General features: G+C 40.9%; 3 protein-coding genes across 4 annotated transcripts; all 3 read left to right on the top strand.

Annotated features, from left to right (window-relative positions):
* Window positions 1-6,203: 6,203 nt before the first annotated feature.
* On the top strand, window positions 6,204-8,735 carry LOC116222815 (dolichol phosphate-mannose biosynthesis regulatory protein-like). Its single transcript, XM_031577653.2, has 4 exons — window positions 6,204-6,303; window positions 6,784-6,873; window positions 6,986-7,088; window positions 8,386-8,735. The coding sequence occupies exons 1-4, from the start codon at window positions 6,301-6,303 to the stop codon at window positions 8,439-8,441; spliced, it is 252 nt and encodes an 83-aa protein (XP_031433513.1). The 5' UTR covers window positions 6,204-6,300; the 3' UTR covers window positions 8,442-8,735.
* Window positions 8,736-10,858: 2,123 nt separating this feature from the next.
* On the top strand, window positions 10,859-13,722 carry dpm2 (dolichyl-phosphate mannosyltransferase subunit 2, regulatory). Its single transcript, XM_012837816.3, has 4 exons — window positions 10,859-10,957; window positions 11,438-11,527; window positions 11,640-11,742; window positions 13,040-13,722. Exons 1-4 carry the CDS (start codon window positions 10,955-10,957, stop codon window positions 13,093-13,095), a joined length of 252 nt encoding a protein of 83 aa, XP_012693270.1. The 5' UTR covers window positions 10,859-10,954; the 3' UTR covers window positions 13,096-13,722.
* An 88-nt stretch (window positions 13,723-13,810) lies between these two features.
* pip5kl1 (phosphatidylinositol-4-phosphate 5-kinase-like 1) lies at window positions 13,811-22,832 on the top strand. 2 transcript variants are annotated; one of them, XM_031577345.2, is made up of 11 exons: window positions 13,811-14,454; window positions 15,437-15,607; window positions 17,359-17,409; window positions 17,497-17,651; window positions 17,900-18,024; window positions 18,137-18,171; window positions 18,254-18,309; window positions 20,139-20,251; window positions 21,301-21,463; window positions 21,822-21,860; window positions 22,323-22,832. In XM_031577345.2, exons 1-11 carry the CDS (start codon window positions 14,440-14,442, stop codon window positions 22,801-22,803), a joined length of 1,404 nt encoding a protein of 467 aa, XP_031433205.1. In that variant the 5' UTR covers window positions 13,811-14,439; the 3' UTR covers window positions 22,804-22,832. The 2 variants fall into 2 exon arrangements, with proteins under 2 accessions (XP_031433205.1, XP_031433206.1); XM_031577346.2 differs by lacking the exon at window positions 21,822-21,860.
* Window positions 22,833-23,881: the final 1,049 nt, after the last annotated feature.

The raw sequence follows: 23,881 nt of genomic DNA, 5'->3' as shown, positions 1-23,881 counted from the left end.
AAAGGTGAAAAGTTGAGATGACTATATCGGTTTTGGTCAGGTAGATCGTGTCTGAATGACATGTCTTGTCATTACAAAGTCTCTCGTGAAGCACATTTTGATCGGACTGTGTGCGGCACATACTGGATGCTCCAGTCTTGTGATGTATTTACAAAACTTTACTATTTACACATACTTTCCACGTGAAGTCACACGCTCCATACATAGTGACTGAAAAGATAAATTAATGATCAACATTGTGTTGAGATGTGTGGTCAAATCTGTGGTAAAATGATCAGTGTCCTTTTTCTGACGTAATCTCCACTGGGATCTCCAAAGATTTTGATTGGTCTTGAACCCTGGGTTGAGTACTGTTCAAGACAACAGCACTTAAATTGTGAGAATTAACTTGATTTTAATTTTCTACCAATTATTTGCCATGTACTCATGTCCACTGTCATTGTTAAGGAACTAAAGCTATGCAAAGACTCCCCCGCTCATAGGTCATCTCACCTAATCCACTATATTGTCTAATACGGACCTAACAAGAGTTTCACCTGAGCTCAGTGCATCTGTGGATTTAACAATATGATCTGAATATGTCATAAAACAAAATATCTCTATTTTTAAAAAATTCCTACAAAGATGTATTTATTACACAAACACAGACTAAATATAATACACAAATTCTAATATACACATATTTCTCCAAAGTCTATTTGAAAGCTTTTGATTTGTCACCCCAAGGCTTTATTTTGCCTGGTGGTTTGCATGGGGAGGAGCACTGTGATTATAATGGATTTCAGCTATATTTCTATTCTTGAATTTGAATGTTTCCTATTAAAGATTGTAAATGTCTATTGAAAAGTGTAAATTTAAATGTAATATTTTGGGGAAATAAAGTTATTGATGGGCAATATGGAGATGTATTGTTATTTTGAGTTATTATACTACCTTGCTGTCATGGTGTGACAAACACCATCCACCTGTTTACATGTAAGGTTACTGCAGACAGGATGCAGGAGACTGAAGTGGAGTTATATCGCCCCCTGTTGGCCAATATTTGACCCAAATCAGGGTTTTTTCCAAGTAGGCCTTGGTTTAGTGACAAACCTGGGACATGTTCAATCTCAAAACGGTGTGCACCGTTTTGCTACGGTTTCCGGGTTGAGCAACATGTTTCCTTAAAATGGTGTGCAATGGGGTTTGAGGTCGTTTTCTCTCGGTTGGTGGGTGTGTTAGAGGTGTTACCCAATCAGCAGTGACGTGTATATAAACCTGCCATATTGAAAAGGCAGTGCAAACAATGGATCCAACAGAAATGGTGCAAATACAAACTTAAGATCCACTATCAAATCCATAAAGAGATGCTCCGCACATATGCTGAAATAGACAAAGCAAGACAGTCTTTTTTCTTTAACATCATCAGTAGAAATTAGAGCTGTCAATAGATTAAACTAAATTAACTAATTAATCGCACATTTTGAAATGAATTAATCGCGATTAAAAGTTTTTTTTTTCTTCTTAAGACTAAATCTTATAAATTAACGAGTAATCACTTCATACAGCGTGTATTTTAGACACTGTTGTTTAATTGTATTTTTTTTTAAAAACACAATGGTGCCCCTCGACGGTAAATCGTAAGAATTTCCCCTGAAGCAATTCGAATCACCTCAATCAGCCCACTGTCCTCAACTATGTTGATGGGCCGACAGTCACCGGCAACCCAAATGGCAACCTTTTCACGGACTGGTCTAGTTATTTTCCTAGAGAAGTCATGGAGTGTGGGTTGGCGATCATCTAACCTGGGACTGCTTTCTGTCGGGTGCTTTGCATTAAGGTGATAACTTCAAGACGAGCTGCTTCTGTGACAGCTAAATTCAGCTTGACAAATGCTACATACAACTTTAGTTTTGTCGATTGTTCTGTCATTTTGGCTCTTAAACAGAGACTTTCCACCCAACAATCTCTCAGCTCTCTCCATCTTCAACTACCGCAGTGGTTCTCAAACTTTTTCTGTCATTCCCCACTTTGAACAAGGGGGGCTATTCAAGCCCCACCTGTCCCTCATCGCTCCCATAAAATGGTAGGCCAAGCCCCCTACTTACGGGCTACATTGCCCGAGGGGACACAGGTTCAAGTCTGGCCTGATGTAATTTCCCAATCCTCTCCCCACCTATTCTCCGCCTCGCTTCCTGTCATAACTTCATGTCCTATCCAAAAAAAATATATATTATTATTTATTTTTTTTAAATTGCGTTAATTGCGTTAAAATATTTTATCGCGTTAATCGCGGCCGCATTAATCGCATAGATTAACGCGTTAACGCTGACAGCCCTAGTAGAAATGCAATCAACACTCGTATGCTATTTGCAACAGTCGAGAAGTTAACCACCCTCCCTTGGCACATTAACTTCACCTGAAGTTCTCTTAAAAAGTGCAATGAGTTTGCAAAATTGATAAAATTAGGCAGAACATATCCTCTCAATTTGGATCATTTGGAAATGCCAGCAACAAGAGATGGAAACTCAACCTGATGTCAGAATTTAGTTTGACAGACAATGAAAACAGTACAGAATATCAGGTCTTCCACATGCTGCTTAGATACTTTGACTATCAACTTTTTCAAATCTGATTTCCACCACTTGGCAGCAGAAGTGCTTAAAATTGTAAATCTATCATTGCTGTCTCGTACATTTATAAGTCCCTTAAAACATCCGTTATAAAGCCCCTTCTCCAAAAGAATCATCTAGATACTTCCATCCTGAACAATTATCTACCCATATCCAACCTACCATTTTTTTTTTTTTTAACATTGTATTTATCGATTTTCGGTTTACAACATACAGGTAGTACAGACATCACAAATTAAAATACACAGTTGTAAACTTTTCACCCCGCTTCCCCACCCTATTTCTTTGAGGAGATCATAGACCAAGGTTATAGAGATTTCCAGTGATACAAAGAACAGAGAATTTATGAAAATGTAGAGGCCTTATGTTAAATTATAATACGGGTAGATGAAATCAAGCATTCTGATTGGTTGAAAGGAGGTCACGGGGTGTACTGTATTGAGCCATAATGTACTGTAAAGCTGTTTACATTTACCTGAGCGTTCCATATCAGTGCGCACAAAATATACTACCTTAGTTAGAAAAAAAATGGCGGACCAAATTTCCGTAGATCATCGTATTTGTACCTAAAAGTTTTAAGTTTGACTTTTTTTTGCTTAGATTTTTTGAAAGATACCGAGAAATAGACAATGTACAATGTAAAAACCACATTATTGTAACTGAAAAATACGTCTAAGAGGATTTGCGAGGTGTATGAGCCACCTATCAAAGGTTAGCATGCAACCAGCCGTTAGCGATTAGCAATTCCTCTGTGTTTTTGCAAAGCATCTGCCCCAACTTTCTTTTCCCGACATTTACATTTATCTTGTACACAATCCATCCCCATAAACCGGAGATTTCAAGAGTAGAGATGCCTTTCAATATGCAGTTGCAGGATGGGTGAACGACACCAAGATATAGCATTTGGAGACAAAAACAATATGTATGAGATCACAGGACATGTATCCTGGATCTTATCAAAGCTAACCGTTCCTGAGCAAGCAAGAGTGCCAATATGGGCTAACGAGTTGTAGCCAAATCCCAAAGGGCTAAACAGCTCGCTAGTTATTAGCACTCTAGCTTGCTTAGGAGAGTTTAGCTCTAATAAGACACAGCAATTATTCACGATTGTATCAATTGTATATTTAGGTTTTCTCTGGCGACTGTTGTCCCATCCATCAGCACAACATATCCTGGGCATTTTAAACGTGTGACCGTAAACAGCTCGCTAGCTACCACTTTAGCTTGCTCAGGAGAACGTGATGTTCCCAATGCTGTTTGTCTGTTGCATAGCAACAGCCACACATTCGGGGACTATTTTCTCTAGAGTCTAGGCTACTGAAATGCGATACACAACGTTTGGTTGCTATTACAACTATTTTGTGCTGAAAGGTAGCTTACTATTTAGTTACTATTTATAATGTTGCTGGCAACCGTATTATAAAAGCAATAAGGTACTTGAGGCAGTACTGTATCGTCAATAATGTACTGTGCAAGGGTTTGCCGGCCCTCCGCTTCGCGTCGGGCCTAACAACACCCTTGAACAGTACATTATTGACGATACAGTACTGCCTCTCGTACCGTATTGCTTAAATATAATACGGGTAGATGAAATCAAGCATTCTGATTGGTTGAAAGGAGGTCACGGGGTGTACTGTATTGAGCCATAATGTACTGTAAAGCTGTTTACATTTACCTGAGCGTTCCATATCAGTGCGCACTCAAAATATACTACCTTAGTTAGAAAAAAAATGGCGGACCAAATTTCCGTAGATCATCGTATTTCTACCTAAAAGTTTTAAGTTTGACTTTTTTTTGCTTAGATTTTTAGAAAGTTACCGAGAAATAGACAATGTACAATGTAAAAACCACATTATTGTAACTGAAAAATACGTCTAAGAGGATTTGCGAGGTGTATGAGCCACCTATCAAAGGTTAGCATGCAACCAGCCGTTAGCGATTAGCAATTCCTCTGTGTTTTTGCAAAGCATCTGCCCCAACTTTCTTTTCCCGACATTTACATTTATCTTGTACACAATCCATCCCCATAAACCGGAGATTTCAAGAGTAGAGATGCCTTTCAATATGCAGTTGCAGGATGGGTGAACGACACCAAGATATGGCATTTGGAGACAAAAACAATATGTATGAGATCACAGGACATGTATCCTGGATCTTATCAAAGCTAACCGTTCCTGAGCAAGCAAGAGTGCCAATATGGGCTAACGAGTTGTAGCCAAATCCCAAAGGGCTAAACAGCTCGCTAGTTATTAGCACTCTAGCTTGCTTAGGAGAGTTTAGCTCTAATAAGACACAGCAATTATTCACGATTGTATCAATTGTATATTTAGGTTTTCTCTGGCGACTGTTGTCCCATCCATCAGCACAACATATCCCGGGCATTTTAAACGTGTGACCGTAAACAGCTCGCTAGCTACCACTTTAGCTTGCTCAGGAGAACGTGATGTTCCCAATGCCGTTTGTCTGTTGCATAGCAACAGCCACACATTCGGGGACTATTTTCTCTAGAGTCTAGGCTACTGAAATGCGATACACAACGTTTGGTTGCTATTACAACTATTTTGTGCTGAAAGGTAGCTTACTATTTAGTTACTATTTATAATGTTGCTGGCAACCGTATTATAAAAGCAATAAGGTACTCGAGGCAGTACTGTATCGTCAATAATGTACTGTGCAAGGGTTTGCCGGCCCTCCGCTTCGCGTCGGGCCTAACAACACCCTTGAACAGTACATTATTGACGATACAGTACTGCCTCTCGTACCTTATTGCTTAAACATAACCTAGAAACATGTATCCACGGTAACTGACTCTGTGGAGCTAACAACCTAACAGACCCCTAGTTTCTCCCCAACTCCTCCCTCCTGCTGAGCAGCTATTGGACATGGGGTGCCCTTTCCTCCTTTACCCGTCAATGTTAAAGCCACATTTATCTGCATAGCCTTACGTTGGGAGAGAATTTAGAGGTGTTCCATCATTCCCTGCAAAATAAATGTTAAATAGACTACATCTGCCCCCGCACAAAAGGCTCAGAGTTTGCTAAACCTGGTTTCTGAAATACCCCCCTACTGAGCATTCCAGGACTTCAAGATGTAGGTTGAAGTTAGTCATTCCAGTCAGTCCTTTCATTTTAGGTTTAAAAATAATATATATATATATATATTCATATTCTTCATGTTCTCCTGACATTTAGTTTCTCCTTCAATTAGAGGATATATCAGGATTGAAAATAATGCAACTAAAGTCATAAACTCCATAAAGGCCAACGTACAGCACACAACATAGCCTATTTGCCTGCATTTTTCCAACCTAGTCACTACACTACAATATAGTGTAGCGTCTTTCTTCCCCCCTCTCTTTTTCGTATAAATACATACATACAAATACATACATAGACGTCACATTAGTCCCTGATTCATATAGCTACGGCGCCGCCATGTTGGTCAGGGTAGAAATACAAAAATATATAGTTATATATAGTGTACTTTAGCGGGCAATGCAACGTCTACGTTTGTACAGAGAATTTCGTAGACGGGCTTTGGCTTATATGTCCAGAAAATTTCGAATATATCCATATACCACCCGAAATTATCGGATACCACGGCACAACGTCATTACACATCCGGGTCGTGCGCATTTCAATACGGAAGCACTTGTTGTACGCGGAAAATACACATTGAAATCTTCGAAATGGTAAGACGGTCCTCTATAGATATATATCTGTGTATAAAATTGATTTTGTGTTTGTATATGATAAATTAATGAAATTAGACTTTAGAGTCTATATAACCTTCATCATCTCAAATAAAGATGTCTGTAGTTATTAAGGTAGCCGTTAGTAGCCTAGTAGCTAGTTTGCAGCCTGTCAAAGTAGTAAAGTTAAACTATAAGAGACCACATACCGGTACATCATTCATGTAGACATATAAGTACAATATTGAGTACAACTAATAAGCACTATATTACTGTCTTGGTCTAGTACTAAATGGCGATGTCTCACACATAAGCTACATATTTCGTTCGTAATACCTCTAATACAGCTCTAACGTTAGCTACTTACCTCGGGATGGTTTGTACACGTAATCAATCGCTAGCCGGAATTATGTTTCTGTGCAAGTAAGTTTGCTTTTGATGTCTCGGTTAATACTCATGCTTCTATTTGAAATCCATTAGGCTACCGGAGCAGATCAGTTTGTTGGAATGGGCCTTGTTGGCTTTAGTTTGCTGCTTTTTACTTACTACACACTTTGGGTCATTATTCTGGTAGGTACCTTTGCTTGTTAATTAAGATGAAAACTTTTTGAGTAATGTATTACCTTGTCATTCATCTGATTCACTTGTTCTGTTTTCTAAATCACATGGACCTGTTTTACAGCCCTTTGTTGACAGTGACCATTTGATCCACAATTATTTCCTTCCACGGGAGTATTCTGTCATTCTTCCTGGAGTAGCAGCATTGTTTCTGGTCCTCTGTGTTGGTAAGTAATACTATAAATGTTTAAGTAGAAGAGGATAGTACATTCTACTGATACTATTTTCAGAGGTACACACTACTCATTAGAAAGAATAGCATTGCTCCTGGAGGTAGACAGTGAGGAGGGAGCATGTACTGTGTGCTTACTGTCATGCCAGTACAAAAATGGGTGATTTCCCTTGTGTCAGCACCACAGTGAAATGAAAAGCATAGGAGCCTACTCATACGTGGTGCTTAGGGTTCCCACTGCCATGAAACTCCTTGTCCAGGCCTGGACAAGTCATGACGTTGAGTACATTAATTTAAAACTTTGGACAGATAATGACTTTTTATTTTGATGTATGCAGTTGACACATCCTAACTAGTCTATTAGAAAAGGAATGGGTTAATAAGGTTCATTTCCATTCAATAAATAGGCCAATCTGTGGAGAAAAGTGTGCAGTTTTGTGTATTGTGGGTTGTGAAAGGGCATGAAAATCATGTCTTGTCATTAAGGGCTCTTGACAATTCATAGGGAAAGTTCTTGAAAGTTGTCAGTAAAAAAATTGGTGCTTGCTTGTGCGCTGAAGGCATAGTGTTCATGTCATGAATAGTCACCTGCCCAGGAGCATATGTTCCTCCATGAATCATGGTAAAGATTTACGTATTTGGAGATTTACATCTTGTAAATATGCCTCTCTTTCATAATGCATATTCATTATACAATAATCTACAGAATACAACATTGAGTGCAATGCTTTGTAGACATGAAATGTATACACACAGATTCATATTCGCTCACATGTTTTACGTCAGCTCAGAGTCTAAAATTGTACCTTGCCTTTATGTGAGGCTACAGGCAGAATTGATCTCATCCTGAACCTCCACAAAAGTGTTATCAGCATCATATGGAGGACATTTTAGCAAGAATAACATTATTTGCTGCCAATACACACAGCTGACCTTTCGAAAAAGCAGGTCCCCTCCATTTACCAGCTAGCTTGATGACACGTAAGCACCAGCAAACGGCTCCAACAAGTTCAGTCCCTGTTAAGCCAGAAGGGTTTTTTATAACACTTAAGAAGTGTTATAAGAGTTAAGTTCTAAACTTCTGTAAAGTAGCAGCAAATTTAAACAGTTTAAAAAAAATTCAAAGGTTTGATGTGTCAACATCTTGATCATAACTTAATTTTTTGTCATCATGGAATTTCAAGAGATACTATTTAAACAATGATTGGTGTTGGGAGTGTGAATATGTTATCTGATGTAAGTGTCATATGAAGGTAGTGTCACTTATGCTGTCCGCTTTTGTTCTGGTCCAGGTACCTTCATAGCCGTGGTGACCTGGAGAAACCGCAAACCCAAGAAGGTGGAGTAAGAGTCGAGAGTGATTTGTGTCTGTCACAGCACATTAAGCTCCTATCAAAGGGGCACCTGGATGCAGACCCAACACAGTGGACCACAAACACCAGAGATCACAGATGAAAAAGGGATGCCAAATCTCTGACTTTTTGAGCTTAGATGAGCTGCTTGAAATGGCCAAAGACTGGTGGAGAAAAAAAAAGAAGAGTTTGACAGAACGGCTTTAGCACTTGACCTCATGTTCCCTCTGTCCACCCTCTGTTCACTTGGATCCCTGACCTAAATGCACTTGAATAAATGCAGCATAAACATGGGCAATCATAGTGTTCTTATGCTTACGTCGGGCCTAACAACACCCTTGAACAGTACATTATTGACGATACAGTACTGCCTCTCGTACCGTATTGCTTAAATATAATACGGGTAGATGAAATCAAGCATTCTGATTGGTTGAAAGGAGGTCACGGGGTGTACTGTATTGAGCCATAATGTACTGTAAAGCTGTTTACATTTACCTGAGCGTTCCATATCAGTGCGCACTCAAAATATACTACCTTAGTTAGAAAAAAAATGGCGGACCAAATTTCCGTAGATCATCGTATTTCTACCTAAAAGTTTTAAGTTTGACTTTTTTTTGCTTAGATTTTTAGAAAGTTACCGAGAAATAGACAATGTACAATGTAAAAACCACATTATTGTAACTGAAAAATACGTCTAAGAGGATTTGCGAGGTGTATGAGCCACCTATCAAAGGTTAGCATGCAACCAGCCGTTAGCGATTAGCAATTCCTCTGTGTTTTTGCAAAGCATCTGCCCCAACTTTCTTTTCCCGACATTTACATTTATCTTGTACACAATCCATCCCCATAAACCGGAGATTTCAAGAGTAGAGATGCCTTTCAATATGCAGTTGCAGGATGGGTGAACGACACCAAGATATGGCATTTGGAGACAAAAACAATATGTATGAGATCACAGGACATGTATCCTGGATCTTATCAAAGCTAACCGTTCCTGAGCAAGCAAGAGTGCCAATATGGGCTAACGAGTTGTAGCCAAATCCCAAAGGGCTAAACAGCTCGCTAGTTATTAGCACTCTAGCTTGCTTAGGAGAGTTTAGCTCTAATAAGACACAGCAATTATTCACGATTGTATCAATTGTATATTTAGGTTTTCTCTGGCGACTGTTGTCCCATCCATCAGCACAACATATCCCGGGCATTTTAAACGTGTGACCGTAAACAGCTCGCTAGCTACCACTTTAGCTTGCTCAGGAGAACGTGATGTTCCCAATGCCGTTTGTCTGTTGCATAGCAACAGCCACACATTCGGGGACTATTTTCTCTAGAGTCTAGGCTACTGAAATGCGATACACAACGTTTGGTTGCTATTACAACTATTTTGTGCTGAAAGGTAGCTTACTATTTAGTTACTATTTATAATGTTGCTGGCAACCGTATTATAAAAGCAATAAGGTACTCGAGGCAGTACTGTATCGTCAATAATGTACTGTGCAAGGGTTTGCCGGCCCTCCGCTTCGCGTCGGGCCTAACAACACCCTTGAACAGTACATTATTGACGATACAGTACTGCCTCTCGTACCTTATTGCTTAAACATAACCTAGAAACATGTATCCACGGTAACTGACTCTGTGGAGCTAACAACCTAACAGACCCCTAGTTTCTCCCCAACTCCTCCCTCCTGCTGAGCAGCTATTGGACATGGGGTGCCCTTTCCTCCTTTACCCGTCAATGTTAAAGCCACATTTATCTGCATAGCCTTACGTTGGGAGAGAATTTAGAGGTGTTCCATCATTCCCTGCAAAATAAATGTTAAATAGACTACATCTGCCCCCCGCACAAAAGGCTCAGAGTTTGCTAAACCTGGTTTCTGAAATACCCCCCTACTGAGCATTCCAGGACTTCAAGATGTAGGTTGAAGTTAGTCATTCCAGTCAGTCCTTTCATTTTAGGTTTAAAAATAATATATATATATATATATTCATATTCTTCATGTTCTCCTGACATTTAGTTTCTCCTTCAATTAGAGGATATATCAGGATTGAAAATAATGCAACTAAAGTCATAAACTCCATAAAGGCCAACGTACAGCACACAACATAGCCTATTTGCCTGCATTTTTCCAACCTAGTCACTACACTACAATATAGTGTAGCGTCTTTCTTCCCCCCTCTCTTTTTCGTATAAATACATACATACAAATACATACATAGACGTCACATTAGTCCCTGATTCATATAGCTACGGCGCCGCCATGTTGGTCAGGGTAGAAATACAAAAATATATAGTTATATATAGTGTACTTTAGCGGGCAATGCAACGTCTACGTTTGTACAGAGAATTTCGTAGACGGGCTTTGGCTTATATGTCCAGAAAATTTCGAATATATCCATATACCACCCGAAATTATCGGATACCACGGCACAACGTCATTACACATCCGGGTCGTGCGCATTTCAATACGGAAGCACTTGTTGTACGCGGAAAATACACATTGAAATCTTCGAAATGGTAAGACGGTCCTCTATAGATATATATCTGTGTATAAAATTGATTTTGTGTTTGTATATGATAAATTAATGAAATTAGACTTTAGAGTCTATATAACCTTCATCATCTCAAATAAAGATGTCTGTAGTTATTAAGGTAGCCGTTAGTAGCCTAGTAGCTAGTTTGCAGCCTGTCAAAGTAGTAAAGTTAAACTATAAGAGACCACATACCGGTACATCATTCATGTAGACATATAAGTACAATATTGAGTACAACTAATAAGCACTATATTACTGTCTTGGTCTAGTACTAAATGGCGATGTCTCACACATAAGCTACATATTTCGTTCGTAATACCTCTAATACAGCTCTAACGTTAGCTACTTACCTCGGGATGGTTTGTACACGTAATCAATCGCTAGCCGGAATTATGTTTCTGTGCAAGTAAGTTTGCTTTTGATGTCTCGGTTAATACTCATGCTTCTATTTGAAATCCATTAGGCTACCGGAGCAGATCAGTTTGTTGGAATGGGCCTTGTTGGCTTTAGTTTGCTGCTTTTTACTTACTACACACTTTGGGTCATTATTCTGGTAGGTACCTTTGCTTGTTAATTAAGATGAAAACTTTTTGAGTAATGTATTACCTTGTCATTCATCTGATTCACTTGTTCTGTTTTCTAAATCACATGGACCTGTTTTACAGCCCTTTGTTGACAGTGACCATTTGATCCACAATTATTTCCTTCCACGGGAGTATTCTGTCATTCTTCCTGGAGTAGCAGCATTGTTTCTGGTCCTCTGTGTTGGTAAGTAATACTATAAATGTTTAAGTAGAAGAGGATAGTACATTCTACTGATACTATTTTCAGAGGTACACACTACTCATTAGAAAGAATAGCATTGCTCCTGGAGGTAGACAGTGAGGAGGGAGCATGTACTGTGTGCTTACTGTCATGCCAGTACAAAAATGGGTGATTTCCCTTGTGTCAGCACCACAGTGAAATGAAAAGCATAGGAGCCTACTCATACGTGGTGCTTAGGGTTCCCACTGCCATGAAACTCCTTGTCCAGGCCTGGACAAGTCATGACGTTGAGTACATTAATTTAAAACTTTGGACAGATAATGACTTTTTATTTTGATGTATGCAGTTGACACATCCTAACTAGTCTATTAGAAAAGGAATGGGTTAATAAGGTTCATTTCCATTCAATAAATAGGCCAATCTGTGGAGAAAAGTGTGCAGTTTTGTGTATTGTGGGTTGTGAAAGGGCATGAAAATCATGTCTTGTCATTAAGGGCTCTTGACAATTCATAGGGAAAGTTCTTGAAAGTTGTCAGTAAAAAAATTGGTGCTTGCTTGTGCGCTGAAGGCATAGTGTTCATGTCATGAATAGTCACCTGCCCAGGAGCATATGTTCCTCCATGAATCATGGTAAAGATTTACGTATTTGGAGATTTACATCTTGTAAATATGCCTCTCTTTCATAATGCATATTCATTATACAATAATCTACAGAATACAACATTGAGTGCAATGCTTTGTAGACATGAAATGTATACACACAGATTCATATTCGCTCACATGTTTTACGTCAGCTCAGAGTCTAAAATTGTACCTTGCCTTTATGTGAGGCTACAGGCAGAATTGATCTCATCCTGAACCTCCACAAAAGTGTTATCAGCATCATATGGAGGACATTTTAGCAAGAATAACATTATTTGCTGCCAATACACACAGCTGACCTTTCGAAAAAGCAGGTCCCCTCCATTTACCAGCTAGCTTGATGACACGTAAGCACCAGCAAACGGCTCCAACAAGTTCAGTCCCTGTTAAGCCAGAAGGGTTTTTTATAACACTTAAGAAGTGTTATAAGAGTTAAGTTCTAAACTTCTGTAAAGTAGCAGCAAATTTAAACAGTTTAAAAAAAATTCAAAGGTTTGATGTGTCAACATCTTGATCATAACTTAATTTTTTGTCATCATGGAATTTCAAGAGATACTATTTAAACAATGATTGGTGTTGGGAGTGTGAATATGTTATCTGATGTAAGTGTCATATGAAGGTAGTGTCACTTATGCTGTCCGCTTTTGTTCTGGTCCAGGTACCTTCATAGCCGTGGTGACCTGGAGAAACCGCAAACCCAAGAAGGTGGAGTAAGAGTCGAGAGTGATTTGTGTCTGTCACAGCACATTAAGCTCCTATCAAAGGGGCACCTGGATGCAGACCCAACACAGTGGACCACAAACACCAGAGATCACAGATGAAAAAGGGATGCCAAATCTCTGACTTTTTGAGCTTAGATGAGCTGCTTGAAATGGCCAAAGACTGGTGGAGAAAAAAAAAGAAGAGTTTGACAGAACGGCTTTAGCACTTGACCTCATGTTCCCTCTGTCCACCCTCTGTTCACTTGGATCCCTGACCTAAATGCACTTGAATAAATGCAGCATAAACATGGGCAATCATAGTGTTCTTATGCATAGATTTACAGTGATAGGTAAATGTGCTGTTACGGTCTGAGTTGGCCTGTAAAAGCCCTAAATGCCTAGTAAATGCACTGAATGATGTAGAGAGGGTATAACAATTTATAAAGTGTTGATTTGTATCTGAATGTAAACTGGTTGAAGTGGAGACTGAGTTGTAATAAAATTGTTATATCATGATCAGTGAATACTGAATAATTGCGACATGAAAACATAAAACCATTCTAGGATATAATTGTAAAGCTGTATGAATATAACATCGTTTCCACAGCCTTTTAAATTGCAATAAAGTTGTTAAACATTCGACAATGTGTCCTTGCTCAACAGGATATTTCAGAGATGTTTTGAGTGAGGCTAGGCAATGTCAAGGGCTTGGCAAACGCAATAAGATACGTGGCCGAAATGTCAAATCCATATTGTGAGTGAAATACTTATTTTCGTGTACAAACCATTAATGATCATATGCAATCTATAAAGACAAGGAATGCTTTAATCTTCCGAACAGACCAGGGAGCATCAGCAGGCTTACGTGCCTTTAGAATGTCCACTAGTTACTAGCCTATAGCATCGCACATTACGAGTCCGGTTTTACTGTTTGTACTTCAGCCAGCATCGCTAAACCCTTCACACTACCTCTTTCTGCCGCATGCAATACAGTTCCTTTCCAAATTTCGAGATTTGCTTGGCACAGCTCAGTCGTCTGTGCTGATGACAGGCAATGTTGTTTACATGTGAATTTCGTAAGGCTTAAGTGTAGTTTACCCTTTGAGTGCTGGTTATTTAGCTACACTTTTCCCGTTTAAAAGAGCGTTTCTCATTCTCTGGCGAACGCGAGAGGGGCAGAGTTCTGTGCCATTGGCGGTGGGGCGCTGCTTACAAAGACATCAGGCGAGGGATCGACTAGGGCGACACACGCATCCATTGACAGATTGCAATGTCAACTGAGGATGGAAAGAATGCGCTGATGTCCCGAACCACGGAGCGGATCAGCTGAGTTACGGACTGAATCAGCGCAGACGAAATGAGCCATATGGAGGTGTGTAGCCTGTATATTTTATTCTTTTATTAATTCACTCAATTACAATGCGTATTAGTGAGGTTTTCGGATATTCCAGTCGTGGCAGTGCGGATTTTCCGCACCGTTTAAACCCTTACCAGTTATAATACTGAGGACATATTTCTAGCAATCGGCTATCGCATGGATGGACCAGTATGTAAGCTATTGTGGCAAGGCTATTTTAAGTTACATACGAGAGCATATAGATGATTTAATGTTTTCTCTATCTGGATGTATGGCAATTTGAACAGTCGTAGGCAACAACAGTAGATTATGACAACTTTGTTTTTGTACCTAAAACTCATTCCATGCTTTAGTGGAGGATACACAGCTCACGTCCCTCATTCAGACCAGCTGATTCCCATAACTGCAGACAAACAGCAGTCTATTCGATGAAACTCTCCTCACTCAGTCGAACCCCTTTATAATAACATTCAGCCAAGTGCTACTTCCAATAAAGTAACTTTTATTTCATTTACAATTACTTCATAAAGCTAGGAAAAGGGCAGTTCACCCGTCTGTTGAGACACACAGAGCATCCAGACTCTTGAAAAGACTTATCACTCTCATCTACTGCTTGTTGTCAGGGAGACAAGATGCTGGTTAATCCATAGTAACTGAGCAAAGGCAGGGACCACAGCTTCCCATAAAGTTCATGCCTCGTTATGAGGGCATAACTGTTGCCAAGAAATGAATTAAGCGCAATAGAAAAGGTGGCTAAATCTGCAGCACTGCAATGACTCATGCAATATAGCCTCATAAGTCAGATAAAACAGGACTGCATTAGGATAGTGTCTAAATGGATGCTGTCAATTGATCGCTTATATTGACAGCAGAGTGCAGTTAACATGAAAAAGAAAAATCAATGCCTTGCAAAATAAGCGTCCCTTTTCTGCGGCCTTCGCAGCAGCAGCAGCAGCAGCAGTGGTGCACTCATTCTGCTCCCACTTTCCCAACGCAGCCCCGGCGGTCGCGCACGGTGAAGAGGCGAATGTGGGGAGGCCTGCGCCAGCAGTGGAAGCTGCTGGGACTCTTTGAGATTGACCAGCAGCATGAGTTCTACAGCCTCACGTGCATGATGAAGGAGGGTCTGTCCACTGCTATCCAGAACACCATAGACAACCCACTGCCCGTGAGTACAACTTCTATCCAGAACACCATAGACAACCCACTGCCCGTGAGTACAACAGAGCTGGACAGAACCCAGAAATCCAGTGGCAACATAAGATTTAATTTTATTGTTTGACACCTTAAGGAAGATATCTAAAAAAGATATACGGTTGATCAGCATGTCATGATGGCCGCTATTAGTTGACTCACTGCACGCTTCCTCGTACTGAAAAACTGTCACTCAAGAGGCCACAGGGTGGTTTTGTATTGAATGTGTAAAAGTTATAAGCAAAAAAGTCATAAGCAAAAAACAGCACACATTTAATGGAATATAACAAAAAGAGTTAAGCTGAAAACTGATCACTTGAATCATCTGAGCATTTGTCATTAGCTGTTCTAGCACAAAACCGTATATCTTTCTATAGACTCTGCACATAAACAACAGTAATCTGTTGCACTCAAGTGTCCTTGGACCATGCCAGATGTCTCCTCTTCATTATGTGCGCGAGTGACCTTTCAGGCCTGTTGAATTGGAGGAGATATAACCATTATAATAAGGTTAAGAGGACCATGGCAGGCAGAGTGGAATGATCAATCGCATGTTCCATTTGTCTGTAATTAGACTTCAGAGGGAGCTCTGCATTGAGAGTGCCGCAGTGGTGAGTCCCCACGTCCTCAGAGATGCTGTTAGGGGTGTTGTTTGGAAGCTGCTGCTTTTTTTTAAGTCCGATGAGAGACAATGGTCCCCTTAGAGGGACGACACTTCAACCTCCCGTCCCCCCTGTCCCCAATGGCCTGTGCTCAGGCCTGGGAGAACACAGGGCCAGGCTGTTTCACAAACACCGCTGATGTTCTGACAAAGAACAGAAGTGTTCGGCCCAGTATCCTCTGTAGGCGCAATTCATCTTGCAGCTGCTGTGACAAAGCGCTACTGCAAAAAGCGGTCACGCTTCGATGTTGTCTTTGTCATTGTGGGTGACATGGCAGGTTCTAACACTTTTTTTGCTGTCAAGTTTTTTAGTTTTTTTCCTCTTTTATAAGTTCGTTCTTGGAATATGTTCAGTTTGTCTCGAAAGGAAATCATTTGTTATTAGATTTGACTCATGTTTACAGAAGAATGTGAATGACACTGAAGCTATAAAAGCTGAACTATGGCTTTTGTGTGATGGTGACAGAGAGAGGTCACAGGGTAGTTACTCAGTCAGACACACACACACACACACACAAACACCCACACTGACCCACACTGACACACACACACACCACACCCACAGCCACACACACACACACACGCTGTGCACACATGTGATTGAAGGCAGTCCTGTGACCATAGATGGAGCGCCAGAGCCAGTTGACTCAGCAGTTCAACGAATGGGAGCACAAGTCTGTTTTTCATACAGCTACTCTCAGTGGAGTTGCTCACTTACAAATACATCTTCTCACACACACTAACAAACACACACTGTAGAGATGATAATGAATTTGTTCACATATAAAAATGTGCTATAATGTTTTTTTATATCACTACCACACAACGATTATTTTGTTGTCTATCAAAAAGGATTCAACACCCTTACAAATTGTCATTTTGAGCAGTGAATAGTTCAATGTTATTGTTGAGAGAGAGTTAGAAATAGAGCTGAGAGCTCTTTTATGGAAATATATACATAATCTGAAAATACTGCTGGGTTTCTAGATAGCATATCTTTTTTCTGTGAGTATTGCTTTTTGCCAGTTAACATTTAAATCTAAAATGTTTCCTCTCTGTCATAGGAGGAACTGTCTGATGATGATTTCAGGATGGAAGTCACTCAGATTCACAAGGTACATTACCTACAATTATCACATGCTTTGAACATTGGAAATTAAGTTTATTTCACAAACGATCCCCGTTATATTTTTTCTGTGTAGGAATTCAGAATGGAGTCATTTGCCGGGCCGGTGTTTGCCAGCTTGCGTCGCTCTCTGGGGATGACTGAGAAAGAGTATCAGCTCTCTCTTTCGTCTGAAGGCCATTATCTGCAGTTCATCAGCAATTCCAAAAGCAAAGCAGACTTCTTCCTAACGTGAGTTACTGGAGCATCGGTATGACACAGGGCTTCTTGCTGCTGACTCTCAGGCCAGTATTGTACACACACACACACACACACACACACACACACTCACACACTCACACACTCACACACACACACACACACACACACACACACACATGCGCACGCACACACACAGGCACACACACACACACACACACCGAGGCATCACTGATGATATGTGTCCCTTTCTTGTCCTCCTGTAATTCTGTAATGTACAGAAATGATAAACGGTTCTTCCTGAAGACACAAAACAAAAGGGAAGTTCGGTTCCTGTTGTCTAATCTAAAGATCTATATGGAGCATCTGGAAAAATATCCTCATTCCCTGCTGGTCAAATTTCTCGGTGAGAAACACTAACATGCATATATGCAGAGTGAATACGTACATTTTCCACTTCGTCCAAAATATATCTACTTAAGGCATAGGGTGGTAACTCTGTATCATTTATTTTGAAGGTGTTCATCGAATCAAAATTCCCCATCAGAAGAAGGTAAATGTTCCTTTAACATTCTCACCTTAAATCACTGTAAATGAAGTACACCTATGAAAGCTGTGTGATTTGTCTTTTACAGAAATACTTCATTGTAATGCAGAGTGTTTTTTATCCAGATGAGAGAATACATTCAAGGTAAGTCGGAACCCTACCCTTCATGTTTCTGTCACCTTCCATACAACAGGAGGGCCGTCCCGAGACCCCCGTACCTATACATTAAGCCTCTAGATGTAAAAAGTGTTATTTTGTAAAAGTATTTTTCTATTTTTCTAAAGTCATACTTTCTTTAAAATTGATGTTATGAATTGTTAGGAATCATTTACATGGGTTATCTGTTGTGCATATATGTACAGTGTGTAGAGAACAATGTAAAGAGTTGAACTTAACTAGAAGTAGAACGGAAGAGAAAGCACTCTCCTATGTGCACTCGTACAGCAATGAATGACCAAAACATCTGCTTTTCTTTTTCACTGCACAGCACAGCCTTCTAGCATTAAGCAATAAAGTAAAATGCCCGTGGATGAATGGTTGTGTGGATGTGTGGATGTGTGGATGTGTGTGTGTGGATGTGTGTGTGTGGATGTGTGTGTGTGTGTGTGGATGTGTGTGTGTGTGTGTGTGTGTGTGTGTGGATGTGTGGATGTGTGTGTGTGTGTGTGTGTGTGTGTGTGTGGATGTGTGTGTGTGTGTGTGGATGTGTGTGTGTGTGTGTGTGTGTGTGTGTGTGTGTGTGGATGTGTGGATGTGTGGATGTGTGGATGTGTGGATGTGTGGATGTGTGTGTGTGTGTGTGTGTGTGGATGTGTGGATGTGTGGATGTGTGTGTGTGTGTGGATGTGTGGATGTGTGGATGTGTGGATGTGTGGTTGTGTGTGTGTGTGGATGTGTGGATGAGTGGATGTGTGGATGTGTGGATGTGTGTGTGTGTGTGTGTGTGTGTGTGTGTGGATGTGTGGATGTGTGTGTGTGTGGATGTGTGTGTGTGTGTGTGTGGATGAATGGATGTGTGGATGTCTGGATGTGTGTGTGGATGTGTGTGTGTGTGTGTGTGTGTGTGTGTGTGTGTGTGTGGATGTGTGGATGTGTGTGTGTGTGTGTGTGTGTGTGTGGATGTGTGGATGTGTGGATGTGTGTGTGTGTGTGTGTGTGTGTGTGGATGTGTGGATGTGTGGATGTGTGTGTGTGTGTGTGTGTGTGTGTGGATGTGTGTGTGTGTGTGTGTGTGTGGATGTGTGTGTGTGTGGATGTGTGGATGTATGGATGTGTGGTTGTGTGTGTGTGTGTGTGTGTGTGTGGATGTGTGGTTGTGTGTGTGTGTGTGTGTGTGTGTGTGTGGATGTGTGGATGTGTGGATGTGTGTGTGTGTGTGTGTGTGTGTGGATGTGTGTGTGTGTGGATGTGTGGATGTGTGTGTGTGTGGATGTGTGGATGTGTGGATGTGTGTGGATGTGTGGATGTGTGGATGTGTGTGTGTGTGGATGTGTGGATGTATGGATGTGTGTGTGTGTGTGTGTGTGTGTGTGTGTGTGTGTGTGTGTGTGTGTGTGTGTGGATGTGTGGATGTGTGTGGATGTGTGGTTGTGTGTGTGTGTGGATGTGTGTGTGTGTGTGTGTGTGTGTGTGTGTGTGTGTGTGTGTGTGTGTGTGTGTGTGTGTGTGTGGATGTGTGGTTGTCTGGCATTGTCATCAGGGTGCAGGTCTATTATATCCCATGAGGTGCGGCATTTTATGAGCAGTGAACTTGCTTGGCTTGCAGGAGTTGACTTGTGTGTTGACCTTGAGTGTTTTGGCAGGTATGATATTAAAGGGGTGTGAGCTGACCTGTGTGTTGACCTTGAGTGTTTTGGCAGGTATGATATTAAAGGGGTGTGAGCTGACCTGTGTGTTGACCTTGAGTGTTTTGGCAGGTATGATATTAAAGGGGTGTGAGCTGACCTGTGTGTTGACCTTGAGTGTTTTGGCAGGTATGATATTAAAGGCTGTGAGGTGAGCCGCTGGACAGACCCCGCCCCGGAGGGCAGCCAGGTCATCGTGGTGCTGAAAGATCTCAATTTTGAAGGCCACTTTATCACACTAGGTAAATAAAGGTCTAACCCTCTTTCTGAAGACTAAGCAAGTCAAGCTTGACATTTTGCTGTAAAACGGAAACAGGGCATTTTCTCTCACACTCTTTCACTTAGTATTATGAGCGCGAGTGTTCATGGACAACTCATTGGTTTGTCCGGTACAAATACCTGAAGAAAAAGGAAGAACTAACTGAAAAATGTCTCCTAGATAAAGAGATCTCTGTGCCTGGTAAATAAATGATGCTTTGGACATAACCCCCACCACACACAGACACAAATAAGAAGTAAAGGTGATAACTTGACATGAACAAATTTGAGCTTTCTCACTCGTGGCCTACACTGAGAATTAATTCAGAGCCCAAGGTCTAAATTAAAATTTAGACGTTCATTTATTTAGCTTTCAACAGATAGTTAAACTAGACCATAGTTAATGGCCAATGTTAGGATGCTGTAAAAAAAATTGTGAAGCAACTGAAACATCACCCTGTTCCCACCTCCATAATGTGGAATGGCCACTGTTTTATTTTGAGTTATGAAAGTGGGTCACTATGTAGCACAAAACATTTCAAAACTCTGCATGACTGCGACTGCATTCAGTGTAGCCACCGTACACTGCATTACTGTTGGTCACATCATGTTTGATAAATGTACACAAAGGTTCAAAGGTTAAATATTTTAAGATCAGTCAGCCATGTAACGCCTTCAGCTCTGGTAAGAAATAGTAAATGTAGGAATTTGTTATAAATGTAAACTAATCTTCAGTGTCCCCAGTGTAAATAACGGCTATAGTTTGGCCTATGACTGCGCGAGCATGTAAAATATTAGGGTCCAGGAGTGTGTTTAAGGTTTAGGTATTTAGCAGACAGTTTTATCCAAAGCGACTTTGCAACAAAATCAAATACAATTTAGAGTCTTAGGCTGAGTCTTAGGTCTAAGGGCATTAATCATTATAATCTGGAATTGACTTCCATGTTAATGTTCAATTGTTCTTACTTATTTGTTGAAACTGTGAGAAGACTGTTCTGTAGCTAACTGGCATGAGTGTCTGATGTGTGGGCAGACCAGCAGCGACCCTGGCTGCTGCGGCAGGTGGAGATCGACACGGACTTCCTCCAGACGCTGAACGTGCTGGACTACAGCCTCCTGCTGGCGGAGCAGCCCTTGCACGAGGACGAGCGGCACCACAGCCTCTCCTTCGCCACCCTCATCATGCGCACCAAGAAGTGAGTCACCACCCACAACACAGCTCCTCTAAAAGCAGAAGACACACAATTGTTGTAGCACTATGACTTATATATACTGTAGATATAGTTTATCGTCATTTTAAAATGTAAAAACTGTTTAAAAGTAGCAAACATTTAGTATAATTATATAATTATAATTATAGTACTATATTTTATTTAGTCTTACTCTGACTGGAATACATATTTGACTGGGATGTTTTCTGCACTTGAGGAAGCACAATGCAAATCACCTGTTCCTGAATAATTCAGGGAATCCAGGGACTAGTCATGGGGTGTCATACACATCCTGCATCACCAAAAACAAATCATGATGGAGCTCACTCCACTTTGTTTACAGGTCTATTTCTGCCATTACTACAAAGAGAAAAACCAGCAGGCATGTAAAAAGAACTACAAGAATAGCAACCATGCTAATGCTAAAGCTTTATCCAGTTCATAACAAATATCTAAGCCTGCGTAAAGGCACGACTAAACCATTATTAACTCATTATAAATAATTATAAACCAACATTAACCTCATGTAACTCTTGACACTTGCGCCACCTAGTTTCAAGTTTCCAGCTTGAAAATATTACCCTATCGTGGCAATTGCGCCCTCTTGTGGGTGAAATTGCACTTACATATATCATTTGTGGCAGTAGGTTAATGTTTGGGAGTCAGTTCTACAGAGTGAGAAAATGTCACTGCCAAGGTTCATTAGCTGTAGCAGACATACAGAGAACAGACAAAGCTACACACTCTAATACTTACCAAGCAATACCAATTGCAGAACTGCTATTACCCTCAGAGAGCCGTAGTGAGTACTGCAATATCACCCCTGTATCTTTCGCCTTTCTAGGTCCATGGTTACAAGCTCTAGTCCCACGCACACAGGAGCAGCTCCCTCAGTTCCGGGAACCGTTCCAGAGGAGGACTCCGCCATTCTGGAGTCACAGACGGATTGTGGGATGCAGCACTGTCACGTCATGGACATGCGTGGTGGCAGCGGTGGGGCCGAGGAGGAGGAGGAGGAGGAGGTCAGCAGCGTGCAAGAAGAGCTGCGTGGCAGAGGGACACGCACAGGCTCAGCCGAACTGAGAGACTTCCAGGCCCAAAACCGCAGACTGCTACCCAACTTCAAAAACCCCCTGCATGTAATCGATGGGCCAGAGCAGCGCTATTTCATAGGGATCATTGACATTTTTACCGTGTATGGCTTTAAGAAGAGGCTGGAGCACCTGTGGAAGACACTCAGGCACCCTGGGCGGACCTTCTCGACAGTTAGCCCCCCCGCCTACTGCTCACGGCTGTGTCAGTGGGTGCAGGACCACACCAAGTAGGGGGGTGGGGGGGGGGGTGGGGGTGGGGGGGGGGGGTGCAGATGCAGAGGGTCAGCTAGTCTTGCAAGACTTTTGATCATTGGCATTTAGTTTAGCTCGCACTGTATCTTACTAGCCAACTTGAACAGAAGAGGCCTAACAAAATATTACATGCAGATCAACCAACCACAGGATGTTGCTTTTGCGTAATTACTCAATTTTAGTGAATATGTCTTGTTCCATTTGTCTTGCTAAATGCTCCCTAGCGCACCGATTGAGACGCCCTCACGTGTCTCTCCCAGGATGTGTGTGTACTCCTGTGATTTACATTGCGGACAGCCAGGGACATTGCAGCTGATGAATCTCCCAGCTTTTCCAGCTTCGTGAGCAATATGCATCAGACTGTTAGGTGGCGCTGTCTGACGAGGCCATCCGAGGCTGATGCTAGGAGACTGCCAACACACACCACCCAGGGAAACCAACAGAGATCCCCCATTTCCATGAAGGACTTGGCCAGAGGCATCAAATAGGGATCACATTTGTGTGACCATCCCTGCAATGCAGTTGTTTTTCATGTTTCACATGCTTCTGTTGTCTAAAGCAAAGAAGTACCTTTAATTTGTTTAATTTTTAATATATTATCATGAATTTAAAATAAATACTGATTATGAAGTGGTGCGTAAAAATACAAAATCACACATTTGGTCATCTGTCATTCAAAACAGTGATGCAGTGTACATTAGGCTAGCAGTTTATCCAGTATGGAGTGAAATGGACATTTCTTTGAGAACATAAAAAAGATTAAATACAAACCATCTGAACACTGCAGTCATATAGAATCAGGTTCTGCAAAATTACTTTGAAAGCTGTCACTAAGGCGCGCTACCGAGCCAATTACTAATATTAATCTTTTTTTAGATTAGGTTGTGTTTTTAAAACGATTACTATATTGAAATGTTGGGCAGAATTTAGTTTGGTAATTTAGTCATATGAGATTAGCCTACTGAGTATTAAAACATAGGCCCTACATGTAGGCTTTTTACATATATAAAAACAAAACAAAACATCCTAAGAGTTTTTTTTTGTCTCACTACCAGTA

Source organism: Clupea harengus, chromosome 12, assembly GCF_900700415.2.
Source record: "Clupea harengus chromosome 12, Ch_v2.0.2, whole genome shotgun sequence".
NCBI classification, from domain to species: domain Eukaryota; kingdom Metazoa; phylum Chordata; class Actinopteri; order Clupeiformes; family Clupeidae; genus Clupea; species Clupea harengus.
This window is presented reverse-complemented; position numbering and strand designations above follow the sequence as displayed.